This window comes from Podarcis melisellensis, assembly GCF_964234715.1.
Source record: "Podarcis melisellensis genome assembly, chromosome: 9".
NCBI lineage: Eukaryota > Metazoa > Chordata > Lepidosauria > Squamata > Lacertidae > Podarcis > Podarcis melisellensis.
In genome coordinates, this window is record NC_138541.1 from 39,198,751 (window position 1) to 39,216,760 (window position 18,010).

The 18,010-nt window shown below is 41.3% G+C and overlaps 1 protein-coding gene across 1 annotated transcript in view; it reads right to left on the minus strand.

Annotated features, from left to right (window-relative positions):
- Nucleotides 1-7,960, minus strand: part of FBXW7 (F-box and WD repeat domain containing 7) — a 93,554-nt gene extending 85,594 nt beyond the window's left edge. Inside the window, exon 1 of the mRNA XM_081924235.1 lies at nt 7,778-7,960. Within this exon, the coding sequence (XP_081780361.1) occupies nt 7,778-7,933 (156 nt within the window). The 5' untranslated portion in view covers nt 7,934-7,960. The remainder of the gene's footprint in view (nt 1-7,777) is intronic.
- Between the last annotated feature and the right edge of the window lie 10,050 nt (nt 7,961-18,010).

The following is an 18,010-nucleotide window of genomic DNA, read 5'->3' on the forward strand; positions in this document are numbered from 1 at the left end:
TAGGAACAATACAAAATCTCATTAAAATCTACTATTACACAAGAGAATTGGATTGCAGTGAATGCTCTACTAGAACGCTGCATTTTAAAGCATGTGAGTAGATACAATTTAAGAGAACTGTGAGAAATACCCTAACAAAGAAATTAAAAATACAGTGGTACCTCTGGTTATGTACTTAATTCGTTCCAGAGGTCCATTCTTAACCTGAAATTGTTCTTAACCTGAAGCACCACTTTAGCTAATGGGGCCTCTCGCTGCTGCCACGCAACCGCCACGATTTCTGTTCTCATCCTGAAGCAAAGTTCTTAACCTGAGGTACTATTTCTGGGTTAGCAGAGTCTGTAACCTGAAGTGTATGTAACCTGAAGTGTATGTAACCCGAGGTACCACTGTATTTGAAAAACGGCCAGAAGAGGAGCACATATAAAAAGAAGATATCCAAAGCTTATCAATATAAGAGTTACAGGGCCAAGGAATCAACAAAAGTAAACTGTTCCTATCCTATTTTTAGAATAATCTTGCCACAAATTCAGAAAGGCCTGTCAACAAAAAAAGGGGGGCGTGGGTCTTCAAAACACGCCTGAAAGTCATGCCTGATGAATCTGCTGAAGAGTGTTCCACAACATAGTACAGGCAACACTAATGTCCAGCTTCTGGTTGAGGTCAATCAAGCCTTTAACACAGGGAGGCAACTAACACTCCTGCAGGTGATCTCAGGGATCGACAAGGGCTCAGGCTGTCCTGAAAGCCCCCTTGTCCCAAGTTGTTCTGGGCTTTGAATATCAGCAAAAGAGCCTTTAAACTGGCTCAGTTAAACAGTACAAAGGATGCATTTTGGTGTCACATGGGACAACTGAGATCTCTCTCCACGTATGCAAGTGTATATGTATAAATTAGATATAGCACATGTTAAAAGGGCAGATGGAAGACAAACGTTTGCTGCTGTCTAGTGAGGTAGCCATATTCATGTTACAGAAAGTGGCCCCATTCTATCCCAGCCCTCTCAACTACCACTCGTTTCATAATACAGAATAAATACTACTGACCTTGGAGGCCTGTTGTAAAGATTACCAAGATAATATACATTAAGTCTGCAGTTTATGCATATTTAACTTGTGTGCATTCAGCTTTACACAAGTGGCAATAAACAAATAAAAAAAACTAAAAGGAAGTGGAATTCCAAGGAAATTACTTTGGAAATCCCACTTGCCATTGAACCCAATGTGTTTTGATTATACGTAACTTTGGCTTTAAACGTGATCCCCGGAACGTAACCCCTGTGTAAGTTGAAGGCTTACTGTATGTGAAGTACTCTGAAAATTTGAACTGCACTACAGTATATGAAATAAATGCCAAATATCATCACTGACTTGGAAGACAATTTTTCCAGTGGTCTGTTTTCTCAGTTAACCACGTTTCCTCACAATTCCCATATGGCTGAATAGAGACAATATTTCCTTTAACACATGTCTGATAATTTAAATGCTTAATCATTCCTCAGAGAAACTTACATAAATTAGGTTTGACTGCAAATTAGACATAAACAGAAAAGAATAGGCTGTTCAAAATCAAAGCTATACACAACGAGATCAAAGGACCAGGGCACTGATTTAGAGCTGAAACATGGTATCAACCAGCCAGCTACACGTACACCATCTCAAAGCACAACACAATATTTAATGAAACTTATTTTAAATATGATGAGGAATTCTGCAGAAAATATAATGAACCAGACAAAAGACTGATTTAGGATCTCAATGATTTAGGATCTCAAGGCTGTTGAACATTTACGTGACAATCAAGGTTCGCCATATCCATTGAGTGGGCTGAAAAATGTCAATGAGAGAGGGAGAGCAGTCAAAGGCAAGTTATATCAGGAATGAGGTACCAACTTAAGTCAGAGGGCAAATTCTCTGAAGACATTAGCTGGGCGACGTTAGCTAATAGGTACATATTTTATTTACATATATTGTGCAGTGTGTTTAGTATAGTGTGTGTGTGTGTGTGTGTGTGTGTGTGTGTGTGTACATATGACATCACTGTGATGATGTCATTAGCATGTAGCAAACAGAAATCTGAGCATCAGTAAAATGTCTATTAACTGTAACCTTTAAAAAAAAATAAGAAGGCGCATTTATTGATACTGTAGCTTCATCAGAGAAACAAAATATTGTTGCTCTTTTATCTCATAAAACAGCTTGTTTCTCAATAAACCATTTATCAAAATGTGACAAATTCCCTTTCAACAGTAGAGCTTTCTAGCAATTATCTAGTGGTAATCCCAAACCAATGTTACCTAGCTAACTAAAGCACATTCCCCCCCCCCACACACACACACACCAAGTTAAAAACTAAAGACATGTTTCTCTTACACTTCAAAAAGTTTTCTTTATGCTAAGTGTGCTAAAGCAGCTTTCCCCTTTTTCCTATGAGAGTTCTGGCCAAGCTTTTCTGAGACCAGAAACTTTTTCTATGTGTGCATCAGAAGCAAAACAGCTTAATCACATCAATGAGGACATATGGAAGAATTCCCTTTTCTCAGAAGATTGACTAGAAGAAAAAGCTAGAGCTGTGAATCACGTACACATACACCAAAGTCAATTCATCTGTGGGGTAAGGGATTTCGGCTCACAATTCATTAGCAGTTATCTCATGCAGAACTTAGAAATTACTACCCTAAACATTCTCAACACATTAAACTGCTTTCCCTAAGTAATACAATGAGCAAAACCCACACAATTTAAATAAATGAATTTCTACTTTTAGGACAAGTGAAAATAATTTTAATCTTCTTTTTCCATTTTCTGCTCTACCAAAATGTACAAAAGACTAATAAAATTAAAGTACACTAAGTATTCTAAATTATTTATAGCTGGATTCCTAACAGATGCTCAGTTCTTTGAAAAGAGCAAAAAGATCCTAAGTCAGGTAGCCAGATGATAAGGATAGACCTTATATGCTTCTGAAAGATGCACAGGCTTGAAATTAGTAGGCTGATTTCAGACAAACAGTACAATCCTATACATGTCAACTCATAATTAAGTTCCATTGAGTTAAATGAACTTTACTCCCATGCAAGTGTACATAAGACTGCAGCTTACATAGTTGCATCTAAGTCCTATTGATTAATAGCAGGCTTCTTCAAACTCAGCCCTCCAGATGTTTTGAGACTACAATTCCCAGCATCCCTGAACACTGGTCCTGCTAGCTAGGAATCATGGGAGTTGTAGGCCAAAAACATCTGGCAGGCTGAGTTTGAGGAAGCCTGATAAATAGGAACCAAGCCATGACTAACTTTTCTCATTCATTTCAATGGGACCCACGTACAAATAACTTAAGTCTAGTTTGAGTCTTGTCAAAGGAATTCTATCATTGAGGGACAACCACCAAGAACACCTCTCTCTAGATGGAATATATGTTATGTACATCCAATTGCCTTGGGGATATTTGCTCCTTCAAATAAGAACATAAGAAGACCCATCTGGTCCAACATCCTATTCTTACAGTGGCCAACTAGATGCTTGTGAGAACCCACAAGCAGGATATGTGTACAAGAGCACCCTACCCTTGTTGCAGTGATAATTAAAATGAGTATTACAAAGGGCTTGTGCAATAGGTAACAAGTTGACATGGGATGAGGAAAACCTATATTCAAAATTTTACCCAAATATGAAGTTCAACAAAGCATAACGCTGGGAAAGAGAAATGCATGAATCAGATTATTTTTAAAAGATAACCTTTTTTCTTTTGTTGCATATCCTTGGACACTAGTTAGAATGCACTGCTTTGATGGTAAATGCCACCTACATGTTTTCCAAGGCCTGACTACAGAACTGTTTATACAAACCAGTTATCTCAAGGCTAGGAAAGGTACAAACAAAAGAGGTCTGGATGATTTTTCCCCACACTGAACTAACTTAACACTCCAAAATTCATCCCCAATCATACAAAAAGAAAAGTAAGAATTGCTTTCTTAAGACATTCAATTGTGCAAATAATCTAAAAAGACTGCAATTTTTATTCATTCATAACAATGTAATATAATAGTTCCTCTTAAAAATTAATGGATTTTATAACTATGACTATCATTTATTAAATTTATATACCCCCCTTCATCCAAAGATCACAGGGTGGTTTACAGCATAAAAATACTAAATGAAAACACAACATACATATCATAACAACAACCAACAAACCCCCTCCCACAAACATACCGTATTTTTCGCCCTATAGGACGCACTTTTCCCCCTCCAAAAATGAAGGGGAAATGTGTGTGCGTCCTATGGGGTGATTGCAGGCTTTTGCTGAAGCCTGAAGAGTGAGGGGGGTCTGTGCGCACCGACCCCTCTCGCTCTCCAGGCTTCAGTAAGCTATCTGCAAGCCATGGGAAAGCTGTGCGAAGTCGCACAGCTCTCCCACGGCTTGCAGAAAGCTGCCTGCACCCCGAAGCCTGAGGGCACGCAGAGCTCAGCGCCCCCCAGGCTTCGCGCAGCTCTCCCACAGCTTGTGAAGAGCTGCCTGTTCTGGGGGCTGGGGTCAGGGGAAGCTCGGGCTTCCCACGCCTGGGGGGGGGGGGAAATAATTTTTTCCCCTTTATTTCCCCCCAAAAAACTAGGTGCGTCATATGGGCCGGTGCGCCCTATGGACCGAAAAATACAGTATTTAAAAGACCATTGATTGTTTAATCAGCCCCAAACCTGGTTACTGAGGAACGTTTTTGTCTGTTGCCTAAATAACTCATTGTTAGAAGGAATAAAAGGTACATTTAGCAAAATAGTAAATATAAACTATGTATCTTATGAAAATGAACAGCCTGAAAGCATAAACCAATTCAAGTAATCAATCAAACATTTTAACACTGGATAAGTGAATCAATACATTTTTGTAACAATTAAATATTTGATTCATGGGAACTCTAAAAATAAAAAATCCATTATGAAATGAAAGTCAAATGGTATAATAAAGGTTAACATGAAACAATTCTGCTTTCAATATCATAGAGAACTTACGATGTCCCACTATTGATGGAAGAAAAATTCATGTTACCATGAAATCTAATGGCGTTCATGTGCAAGTAGCACATACGGTGGTACCTCAGGTTACATACGCTTCAGGTTACAGACTCCACTAACCCAGAAATATTACCTCGGGTTAAGAACTTTGCTTCAGGATGAGAACAGAAATCGTGCTCGGGGCCCCGTGGCAGCAGGAAGCCCCATTAGCTAAAGTGGTGCTTCAGGTTAAGAACAGTTTCAGGTTAAGAGCGGACCTCCGGAACGAATTAAGTACTTAACCCGAGGTACCACTGTACATTCACACAATGGGGCTTCACTGTCTTTTCCTCTCCTTTACAGACACAGCCCCCAAAACCTGGAAGGCGGGAAAGGGGGGAAGAACCACCCTTCACATCAAATTTAGTGAGAGGCGGTTCAGTATGCAAACAGAAAAGTATTCACACAACATTGGATTTTGCTCCACGATTTCAATATTTCTCATTTGGAGGTACAAAGTTTTAACAGTGGAATGCTCTCTCCAGGGCAGCTCACCTTGCACCTTACATATCCTTAGACACCAAGCAAAAACATTCCTCTTCTCCCAGGCCCTTAGATAATTAACCAATATATGACCCTTCAAACTGGGGGCGGGGAGGGTGTCATCTTCCCAAAGCCAGGTAGGTGAGCCACTGGACTTTGGGAAGGAGGCATGAGGTCTCTGACAGGGCACTAGAGCCCTCCTACCTACTTCCCAAAGCCTAGTAGTTAGCACTTTAGCAGTCTTGGGAAGGTGGTGGGAGGAATCTAGGACCCTGCCAGCGCCTAGAGCCTTGCTTAGCCAGCCTTGGGAAAACAGCAGGAGAACTGGGAGGGGATCAAATTTTGGCTTAGTTTCCTCCCTCCATTCCTCTTCTCTGCAGGAGGGCAGTGTGAGGCCTGCACCCTGCGGCCCACTTGGTATGAAAATTTGGACTGCCCTGGCCTAAGTATTCAGTATCAAGTTACCTGTCCCTGTGTCCCATACATAGAATTCAGTCTTATATTTCTGTACCAAGCACTGGATGATAACACAGAACCACAGAATTTTAGGGTTGGGCGTTACCCAAGAGTCATCTAGTCCATCCCCTGCAATGAAGGAATTAAAATTATCACAATATATGACCATGTGATTTAGGCCCTAGTCCAAAAAGCTGAGTTCCACCCACACACTTCAGGGTTTTTAAGCCAGGGGTCAGCAAACTTTTTCAGCAGGGGGCCGGTCCACTGTCCCTCAGACCTTGTGGGGGGCCTGACTATATTGGGGGGTGAACGATTTCCTGTGCCCCACAAATAACCCAGAGATGCGTTTTAAATAAAAGGGCACATTCTACTCATGTAAAATCACACTGATTCCCAGACCGTTCGTGGGCCAGATTTAGAAGGTGATTGGGCAGGATCCGGCCCCCGGGCCTTAGCTTGCCTACCCATGGTCTAACCCTTTCATTTCTAAGGCAGCCACCAATTCTGCCAGACAAGGCAACATCAAAACTTGTAGTGAGTTCAGAAATGCCCTGAAACAGGACAATGGACAGCTTCAATAAACACACAGGGAAACAAACCTCAGTGTATGCATTCAACCATTTGCATGCCTCAAGGGCCTTTCTGGATCACATCCTTGAAGTCAATTTATATCTTGATCACTAGTAAAAGTAATTTACATAATAAATAGTGCCACTGACAAGTGTTGATCTGATCCTGCTGAGAGTCTGCAGCTTTAACCAAACTTCAAGGGGTGTGGGGAGACAACAAACTACCAGGAAAATGGCTCTTCTTGAGACTGGAGAATATGAATGCAAACTACCGAGCAATCTGACAACAGGCCACATCCTGCAAAGTATTTGTCCATGGTCAGGTCATCCTCTAAGCGCTGTGTGGCTTGGATCCTAATAACCGCTCACCTACTTTCACCCATTGAGAAGGTTTGGTCATTTTTTTTAAAAAAACATCAGGTTGCCATGCCACATGACAATCCTTTGCAATATAGCATAAGGGTCTGCTACTCAAAGGAAAGCAGCAAGACATTCCATTGGGCTGATCCACACCTCTGAGTGTACCTAAAGCAGCTCTTTAGATACTAGTTTTGATCTGTAAGCACAGAAGAATGGGGCTGTGTTTCTGGTGCTCCGAGAGATATCTAGATCAGGCAGACTCTTCAGATCTACTAAATTTGATATATGTATGCATAGGGAAGTTAGTTTTACTATGTATCAACTTGTAGAATGGGAAGAGAGTGCAAAATTACAAAAGTAAAACCATATATATGGTTTGCATATATCAGTCATGTTCTTCAATTACTTCACAATTGCACATTATATTGAAACATCACAGGTCACAAAACTGGAAAATACTACTGTAATTTGAGCAGAAACATACTTATTTTATAAATGCAGGAGCACTGGTGTGGGAAGAAGTTAAGCAGTTCTTATTCAAACGAAAAACTGTTTCTGAACATCCAGCACTTTTAGAGCAACTCCAAGCTGCAGTCACAAACATCCATTAGAGTGTTCCACAATTCAGAGCAAGCAAGTGGTTGTCAGTGCAGCCAGTAAATCACCTGATCCTATTACAAAATCAATTACTGCAGCACATTTCTATTGCTACACAACCTGATGATGGCAAAATGATATTGGATAGCTGCTGCAAGGTCAAAAAAAAACCCTAAAAACATTTTAAAATGTGTCTTATTTTAGGTCCACATTGCATCTATTTTAAAGGAAATATTTTTAATAAAGCTGTATAGTTACCTTCTTTGGCTGATTGGGACATTCGATGGATAGTCTCTGCAACTGGTCTGATGTATGGCTGCAAGATAGGAGATCGGAACAGCAGGTCGAACGGCCCAGCCTCTTCATTAAAGAAGAAATAATGCTGCAGCCACAGCCACACATTGACTTGCTCATCAGATGAGTTTATTCCTTAAGAAATCAGTACTGGTACTGGCCCACACACAATCAAAATTGGCCGACCGCCTCATTCTGCAGCTCCCTGGCAAAAATTAATACTGATAAAAATAAAACAATGGTGTTTTTTCCCGAAGCTAATGCTAGTAGTCACTGTCTTTATTGCCAAGCAAAGCTCGCAGTCTTAAAGTGCCTCTTTCCAGCTACACTTTCGCAAGACAAGCTGCTTTGATGCTCTCCACTGTTTTGCAAGAAAGCCATGAACTTAAAGTAACAGACACTGCACACTGACTACAGTTTGTTTCTCTGTAGCACTTCAGGTCTGCTTTGATAGCCTCTATCCAACCTGTTCCCACTTTGAACACGCAGTCTTACAACAGCCAACAGAAAATAGCCACACCCCTCTGTGTTCACATGATCACTATTCAAGATCCGCTCAATATCTGAAAAAATACTGTTGCTGCATTGCTGAGAGTAACAACAGTGTAGAGATTACTGGCTGGAATCTGATTTGCCAGTCAGAGCTCCCGACCTTTTAAGACTCTAACGTTCAGGGTACCTGCCAATTTCACTTAGATTAATGTATTTTCTTTACTGCCAAACTTTGCCATTTTCCCTATGTTAAATATACACCCCACTTCAGCCTAACAAACCTAAGAGCAAAGTGCAGAAAGCTGTCTTATGAAAATACAACTCTGGAGAAAAGGCTAACACCATTACAAACTTATACATACCAACCCAACAAGTAACAGAACGGGGAACAAATTTCAGCTAAAAACAGAGCCAAAGCAATGGAAAACATAACAGGCAAGGGTTTTAGTAAAGGAAATATGGAATTAACTTATTGGATAGCTACCTCAGAGGGGGAAAGTTTGCAAATTGATTCAGACAAGTGGGGGTTATGGGGGGGGGGGAGAAAGGAAGTAAATAAAATCATTTGCCTTGTCTTTGTCTCCCAAAGTTAATGTTACAATATTTAAATAAAATAACTTTTCCTCAATAACACTGCTGTATTTCTAATTTCCCTTGTTTAATTGATCCTCAATGTAAAAAACAAAAAAAACACACCAAACAAGTATAAAACATAAAAAGCTTGCAGATGCTTCCAAAGCAGTACTAATTGCAAGTGCTATATATCAGTAGATGACATGCTGGTCTTTCAGCTATTAAAAGCAGTGCATTTATCTGTCTTACTGCAGCATGCACTAGAGTATTTGCAAAGAGAGAGAGAGAGAGAGCTCACGTTAACACAGATGCTCAACCTGATTACAGGATAATCTGCCTTGAAATAATTGTCACTTACATTGATAGAGCTATCAGCAGTTGTCTATAAAATCCCTTTTATCAAATGGTTAAGAAAAAGCAAGTGGCATGACAGCAGCTTAAGCGCACATATTCAAGCAAAACTTCTTGTTTTCGCTCTGCATCAAAAGCTATATTTGCTCTGTCTCCTCCCCTCTTCCTCCAGCCCTGGTTTACAGCTATATTGAGACAGTACTGCCTCTTCCTTCAACCTTGTTCTGCCCTTTCGATATTCACATTTCTATTAAATCATTTTCCAGTAATATTAAAATTCAAGCAACCAATGCAAATTGAATAAAAAGCCTTTGTGGAGAAAGACTCTGCATGCAAACAAGCAAATAATGCAGTAACCTTTTACTCGCCTGCTGGAGGTACTGTCTGCTGCATAGAATTTTAAATCCTCATCTGCAGATGCAATTGAGCTGGTATTGCCAAGGACTTTGCTCTTCCTGCGCTGATTCTACACAGCTATTCATCAGGAAAAAAACATTATAGGGAAAATGTAAAGTAATATCAGGTGAAATCTCTCAGACGGCCTGAAATGAGTCAACTTCTAAAAATCAGCTGCCGTCTTGCCTAGTCACATTTCTGAGCTCATAAAGGAAGTGTTATTGCTGATGTATGTTTGCTTGCCACCAATATGCAAGATAGGGAATCACAGGATGAAAAAAATTAATACATACAGTATTAGAGTGCACCGAGCAACCTCACCCTAATAATTTCCCGATGTCTTTCCTAGTATAAAATTGCATCTCAAGATGAAACATCTCATAGAACCAAGTAAGACTTCCTGTCCTCCTTCTGCTCCTCCTCCATCTCCCTTTCAATGAATCTCAAGAGGCAGAGTTCTAATAAAGATGATTACAGCTATGCCATACTGTTGTGCCAAGCAAAGAAATAGCCATCTTTTACGAAGTTTTTATATAGACTGCTCATTTAAAGAAGCATCTGTTATTCACCACAGTTACCACTACTGCCCCATCAGTATAGCCTGTTTCCCCTCACCCACAGAGGGGAAGATACCTGAAGTCCATGCAGGGTGGGGTCCTAAAGGACTAATTTGTTTTTGGCCAGAGAAGACTAAAGCAGTTATATGTTTTTGGATCTCAGAGCTGCTGCTGTTGCTTTGGGATTGGTATGGGTCTGCTTGTGTGCCCACCTGATCATCCTGGATATTTTTAAGTTATTACAGAAACATTTAAGTGTCAGAATCCTCTCCCTTCCAAGGAAACTGACCTGGAAATTACCCCTTACTCAAAGTAGTGAGCAGCATAGAACAATGCTCTCATTTTGATCACAATAGATCGAATTTAAGCTTTATTTTTCTTATAGTAGGGAATTTGATATAGTCAAACAAAGAAACAGCTTTTGATTATAATTAGTTAAAGGCGGGTATAATCATTTCGAATTAGCATGTGATATGAAATGCATAGATAATTCAGGGAAACTTGTACTGCCTTTAACAGGAATGAAACACTAGCAGTAAAGGTTGTTATTCATTATTTATGTGCTCCCCCACTCATCTCATGTCAGTTTCCTTAATGTACTATTGATTCTCAGGATGCATAAAGATGGAGCCAGTGACAGACCACATATAGGGCAATCATCCAGTAAGTAAACAAAGTGACTGTTTAGGTAGATATAATCATGGAAGAATTCCAATATACAGAAGAACTTCAATGGCACATGCAGATTTATCTATAATACCTAGCTAGATATTTCAAGAAAGTGTCTTAATTTGAACAAAGTTCTAAACAATAATTCAGTTTTTTGAAAGGCCATTTACACATACTGGATGCGTTCACATGATTGGATCCTGACTTAAGGTAAAGGTAAGGCAAAGGATCCCTGGATGGTTAAGACCAGTCAAAGGTGACTATGGGGTGCAGTGCTCCCCTCGCTTTTCAGGCCAGGGGAGCCGGCGTTTGTCCACAGACAGCTTTCCAGGTCATGTGGCCAGCATGACTAAACTACTACTGGTGCACAGAGGACCGTGACAAGTGCCAGAATGCATGGAAATGCCATTTACCTTCCTGCCGCAGCAGTACCTATTTATCTACTTGCACTGGTTTGCTTTCAGAAGCTGGGACACAGCAACGGGAGTTCACCCTGTCACAGAGATTCGAACTGCCAACCTGCCAATTGGCCATGCCAAGCGGCTCAGTAGCTTAGACCACAGCGCCACCCGTGTCCCTTACTAAGTCAGTATGTGCACGAACTGCACATACCCACATGAAGACCCTTTGCTGTTGCTTCACTCTTCCCTGCACAAAAACAAAACAAACGAGGAAACCACAGCTAACCATAACTCCCTGTCATATGAGAACTGGAAACATCTATGGAAAAGCTGGAAGGCAACTTGAAATAGTTGGAATAGGCTTCTGAATCCTTGATTGTTTTAGGTACTATAACATTATGGATGGCAGAAGCAGCTTTCTTTCCAATAGGCTCATATGAGGTGGTGTGGGAGAACAGCAACATTAATTTAATTCTCATTTCTACAATATGAAAGATCTCTTAGATATGTCTACATCATACATTGTAAGGGTTGTTGGTATCTGTCTGTCTCAAAGACAATGGAGTGAGCCTCTGGAAGTGAAGTCAGACCACTGCGTTAACAGCACCAAAGTGACTTCCCTGGGACGCAAGTCTGGGCAGTGTGTATGGAGGTCCTGGACTGCCCAGACGACAAGACCGCCCCCTCTCAACCTTGCTGATGTGGTCCAAAGGAAAGCAGAGCAATATATTTGGCAACAGCTTGGCTGCAGGAGTTGCCAGAAGGAGGTGTGCAAGGCGCTATCCAACCGTCAGGGACTCTGCTTGATCTGTGTGGGGTTTACTCCTTAGCCTTTTCTTCTCCCGAAGACATCCTGCAAGGCAGTGGAGGTTTAGGACCAGAATTTTCCTTCTCCTAGATGGGCTACCTTCCCAGGTGGATTCCCTCAGATACTGCCTTCTTGACTGTTAGATCCAATATTGGTCTCGTCCGCTCAATCCACCAGGGCCTGTCTTGTGAGGAGCTGTGTCTTAATCTGAATTTAGGAAATGGTTTATCTGTGTAGATCATGGCATAAATATAAAATTGACATAACTAATATGACATGATGAACTCCATGGTAACCTGACACAAGCCTTACTCCAGCATCCTGAAAGGCATCCAGGATTATCTTAAATTCACACACATCTGACTTGAAGATTAACACATGCAAAAATAGAATTGCTAAATACAAGATACTCAGCTCCTCAGTGGGATCCATCCACACAATGTTAAGGTGATTTAAAGGCAGATCTCAGACAGAGATGCCTAGGTTCAGATAATTTCTCACTATCAGAAGTCTTTCACTCTTTTGTTAAGCAAACAGGAACAGGATCACCAAAGATGAGCAAGGTGACAAATAGGCAGGAAAATCTGGAAGGGATTATGGAAATTGTAGGAATCACTCGTTTCACAGCCCCCTCACCTCTCCACTGGCATGCCTCCACAAAAATGTATTTAAAAAAAACATTAGATTCAAAGGCTAGTGAGCTCTCACAGTTCCAACAGGACAGAACCTATACAGCGCTCACTGGGACACAACACACTTCTGCTTTCCCTTAACAACAGGTATACTTTTCTCTCCCACCCCCTTCTAGTGTGGGTTTATGACAAAATTGCCATGCCCATGCTCCTGTAGGCCTTTAGAATAGTTAGGGAAACTTTTACTCTTTAATTAAGGTGTGTGTGTATTGTAATTTGCTACCTGCTTACACTGTAACTTTGCTGTCTAAAGCAGCATTTTTAATATTCTGTCACTCCTATGTCATATAATAAACCATACTTTCTTTATTTCTTTGTGTGAGAACTTCTTGTGGGCATAAGATCGAGGGTTAACACATATCCATAACAAACGCATGTCATCACTCCAGCAAAATATCCTAAACCACTCAGCATTGTGTATATGAACACACGAGTGCTGGATGTGTACGTTTGAGTACACACTTGTAACAGTCTTTGCTTGCAAGAGAAGTCCCTAACTCACTGATCAAGACTTCATTGTCTCCATGGCAACAATGACACTGTCTCAAGTAGCTACTGGCCCAACACATAGGGCAGGGTATACTCCGGATCTGGTCTTTGCTCCAAGTGGCATACGAAGGCCTGAATATAGATGGGAGTTGGTACGACCCCTTTGCCATGGCCAGGCCACTTCCTGGTGAGATCTGGACTGACTGTATGAGGCGCCACAACTTGTTATAGAATGCATAAGGCCACAATCACAATCACTTCTTGGTGCCCTCTCTGCTGTAGTGGAGTCCAGTCTAAGCCTTTGCATCCTTGAGCTCCAGGTAATGGAACAGGTTGGACAATGGCTAGAGTGCAGGTGATATATAGGTAAAAGGTAAGGAAAAAGACCCCTGGATGGTTAAGTCCAGTCAAAGGCGACTATGGGGTGCACCGCTCATTTCGCTTCAGGCTGAGGGAGCTGGTGTTTGTTCAGATAGCTTTCTGAGTCATGTGGCACAAACCGCTTCTGGCACAACGGAGCACCGTGACAGATGCCAGAATGCATGGAAATGCTGTTTACCTTCCTGCCACAGGAAGATACTTATTTATCTACATGCACTGGTGTGCTTTCGAACTGCTAGGTTGGCAGAAGTTGGGACAGCAACGGGAACTCACCCCATCGCATGGATTCAAACTACAGCGTCACCTGCTCCCTAGGCGATATAAAACCCACTAGGAGGTCAAACAAGCATCACTTAGAGCACATAATCACACCCAATGCATGGCAATAGTTGTGGCAAAAAAGGCTTACTTTGCTGTCTCCACTGCATCCTGGAGTTCAGCGGAGTCATTCTGGGTTGTAGGGAACCTCTTTTTGTTAGGATACTACTTTTGCTAAGCTTAACCCAGCTGCCCTACATCTGATTTCAGAAATGATGTCAGGTGTGGGGCAGACAAAAGTGAAGCAAAACACGGTTTGCAGAGACTACAAATCAGGGTATTACTTGCAATCTCCTTACATCAGAGGTCGGCAACCTTATCGAAGGATGGGCCGGTCGAAGCTCTGTCCGTCGGAGGACTGTTCAGAGCGTGTGTGCACACGCACTCTTCCGGGTTGGAGGAGCGCCCGGAAGTGCACTGGAAATAGTGTGTGCACATGCGCACATGCGCTTCTCCATCCCGCACGTGTGTGCACACGCTATTTCTGGCACACATTCCAGGTTGGAGGAACACCCATGTACATGTGCACAAGCGCCATCAACCCGGAAGTCAGTCCCCGTGCCACACCAGTAAGAGCGGGGGTGGTGTGGCAGGGGTCGCCATGGGCCAGTTAGACAAGCCTTGTGGGCCCCTACCAGCCCATGGGCCTTAGGTTGGCGACCCCTGCCTAACATAGCTGGTACATCTCAAGTCTAGATTACTGAAACACAGTCTCTATTGCTCTGTCCTTAAGGTTTGCCTGGAAGTTGCAATTAGTGCAAAATGCAGTCACCAGGTTATTTTGCAGGGTGGCCTATAGTCAGCATGTATCTTCCCCTGCATAAAGAATAAAATTGGCTGCCTATATACTAGACTAGGCCAAGTTTAAGGTTTTGATTGATAAAGCTTAGGATCAGATTATCTTCCAGGCTGCGCAGTCTGAAATCTTATTTGACTAAAATACAATGGTTAGGATTAAGAACCTGGTATTTAATCCAGAAGCAGATTTTACACTTGCTGTTTAATGGGCAATTTATACACGCTTTGCGTATAAGTACAATTGAACCAATGATCTTGGTAAAACCAAAAGAAAACAATCTGAAAAGACCAAAACTATAGACTATTACTCACTTATGCTGGAGTATTCTGAATACAGCTACTAAAATAATAATTATTATTTTTTCAATTCATGAACTCAAGTTTACTGAATAATGTTGCAATCTAAACTGTTTGAATATAAATTACTGCCACTGGTGGAAGGAGTAAATGAGATGGAAGGGGGGGATCTCATTTTCCTGCTGCTTCTCAAATCAAGCTCTGCTACTGAACTCAGAATAAGAGATTGGCTGAGCACTCAGCCCAAAGGGACTATAGGAGTCTGCCCTTAGCAAAAGAGAAGCAGCATAACTGTGCTTCCTCCTTTCTAACCCACCGAACACCATTATTCACTTTAGAGGCACAGCTCAGCTGAAACATGGCAAAGACATAATCAATGGGGAAGAAGAAAAGCAGACCATTCTCTATCCATAATTTAATATCACTGAATTTGTCCAACCTAGTTCACTCAAAAGGCTAAGCCATGGATTGTTTAATCAATATGTGGCTTGCCTGAACACCCTGATGCAGCCCAGCAAACTAATAATGGTTTGTAATCTGACAATGATGTGAAGCCATAGTTTGGCTTTGACTTTCTAACGCACTTAACCATACAGTGGTGCCTCGCAAGACGAAATTAATCCGTTCCGTGAGGCTCTTCGTATAGCGGTTTTTTCGTCTTGCGAAGCAAGCCCATTGACAGCTTAGCGGATTAGCGCTACAGCTGTCAAGCGGCTTTCAGCGATCAGCTGTTAAGCGGCTTATCAGCAGAACAGCTGATAAGCGGCTTAGCGGCTTTAAAAAAGGAAGAAAAAAGCGGAAAAAACCCCGCGGGGGGATGCAAGATTTTTTTCGTCTTGCGAAGCAACCCCATAGGGGAATTCGTTTTACGAAGTGCCTCCAAAACGGAAAACCCTTTCGTCTAGCGGGTTTTTCGTCTTGCGAGGCGTTCGTCTTGCGGGGCACCACTGTAGTTTATTTGTCCACCCCATTCCAAATGCTTGTCAAGCTACAAAGGTATGAGGCAAAAGCAATTTGAAAATAAGCCATGCTTTTGCTTGTTTACTAATTTGAGAGACAACTAGTGGTTTGTTGAACAAACCACGGTTTAAGCTTTTTGTGTGAGCACAGCCTCTGCCTGACACCAAGCAGTTTGAGCTGTTGGAGAAAACTCTTTGGATCCAGAAGTATCTGGATGCCCACACCCTTATTTTTCACAGGAACAGGAGGGGTTTAATCAAGAGCAAGTCCCTTTCCTGCCCCCAGAATGCACATTTTGCCACCTTCCTCATCCACACATAGATGTGGCATTTAGACCCACAAAGCATTACATAATCTTCTCTACCAGGATGAGCTACATGTATTTGCATAAACTGACAAAAATTTAAAAAGCTAAGTACAACTGTAACCCCTTTTAATTTTCAGCAATTTTTCATTTTTCTCCCCCTCTAATATAGACATTACCGAGACAGCAGTCAACATAGTTTGACGAAAAAGCACCCCAATGCTAATCCTTAAACTACCCATTAGGCACTTAAACAGTGGTAGGGATGCAATCTTTTTTTAAAAAAAAAAACAATGGACAGGAAGTTTCACTGAAGTTTCATCTTAATTTCCAATTATAATTATAATTTATTCAGACAAATCATCCAGTACTAACAAAAAAGATAAAGACACTCACTTAATACAACAACTCTATTATCAGCAGTCTGTTTCATTTTGTTTTGTAAGCTAAGCACTGTGAATCCAAGAGTACAATGTTGTGTGGATGAAATATCAAGATAAAGGCTACGCTACCTTTCAAGTTGGTCCACTGAAAGGCATCTTTTCAAGAGTCAATGTTGTGTTTTTAGGTATATGTGCTGGGAACCAAACAAGAGTCTGTCTGAACACAGGAGCTATGAAGACTTTATTTTTAAGTTGCTGAGCTGGAGTCCAAGAATTGTGTTGCAGTTCTCCTTGCGCACTTTTCTTCTTCACAAAAAAACTTTTTATTGTGCTTTAGTAGAAGGTCAATGGCTATCACTTCACTACTTGAGCACAATGGTGAATTGAAACAAGAACTCATAGCTGTTTGGACCGACAAAGCTACCAGTATGTCTAAGCCAATAAAGCGATTTGTTCATTAAAGCTACTAATAAAGCAACCTTTTGTTAGTCTATGAAACATCAGAAGCCTCAGAGAATGCATCTAACTGCAATATTTCTGGCTTTCCCACAAACTCTAGAAACGTCTCTTAAAACAAGTTCAAGGCTTAGTATTTTGATTTTCATATAGGTTGAACACACTAGTTGCATTTAATAATTCCATGTTCATGTAACAGAAAGCCAGGTTAAGGCACAGCTAAAATGCAAACGCTGTCAATAAAGCCAACAGTAACAACGTATACTTTTGAAACAGAGTAAATAAAATTACATGACTCTAAAAAAGGAGAAAGCGTTTGATAAGGGACGCACTACCAGCACCCATGATGCTGCCTGACCAAGTTGTGGGTGTCTGTTTACTGGGCCAAGAGGTAGGAGTCAACTTGCTTCATTCCAGTTAAGTTTAACACTGGCAGCTTTGTGGATTTTGCCCATCCTGTATTTGTTGACTGACAATATAAGCCAATAGGATACCCTCTATTTTAATGCATTTCTAACTACCCTTTGAAAACCACTCCCCCTGGATCTTATGCACTTTCCTTATGCATATTTTCCTCAGTCCATGGTCCATTGGTCATCTATAAAAGAACCAAAGCACTAACCAGAATTAAGATTAAGCTCGGGATTAAGAGCTCTCCCCAGAATGTAACTAACATGTAGCCTAGTCCTCAAAAGGGTATGCCATAATAAATCTGCTAGTCTTTTAAGGTGGTAAAAGACGTTGTGTTGTTTTTGCTCCCCTCTGGAAGCTATTATCAAACAGGATAGTAAGGCTATCCTCCCAACCTCACAATCGTTATGCAGGCATACATCACAATGCAAATACACTGATAATCAATTCTTGGCTGATTG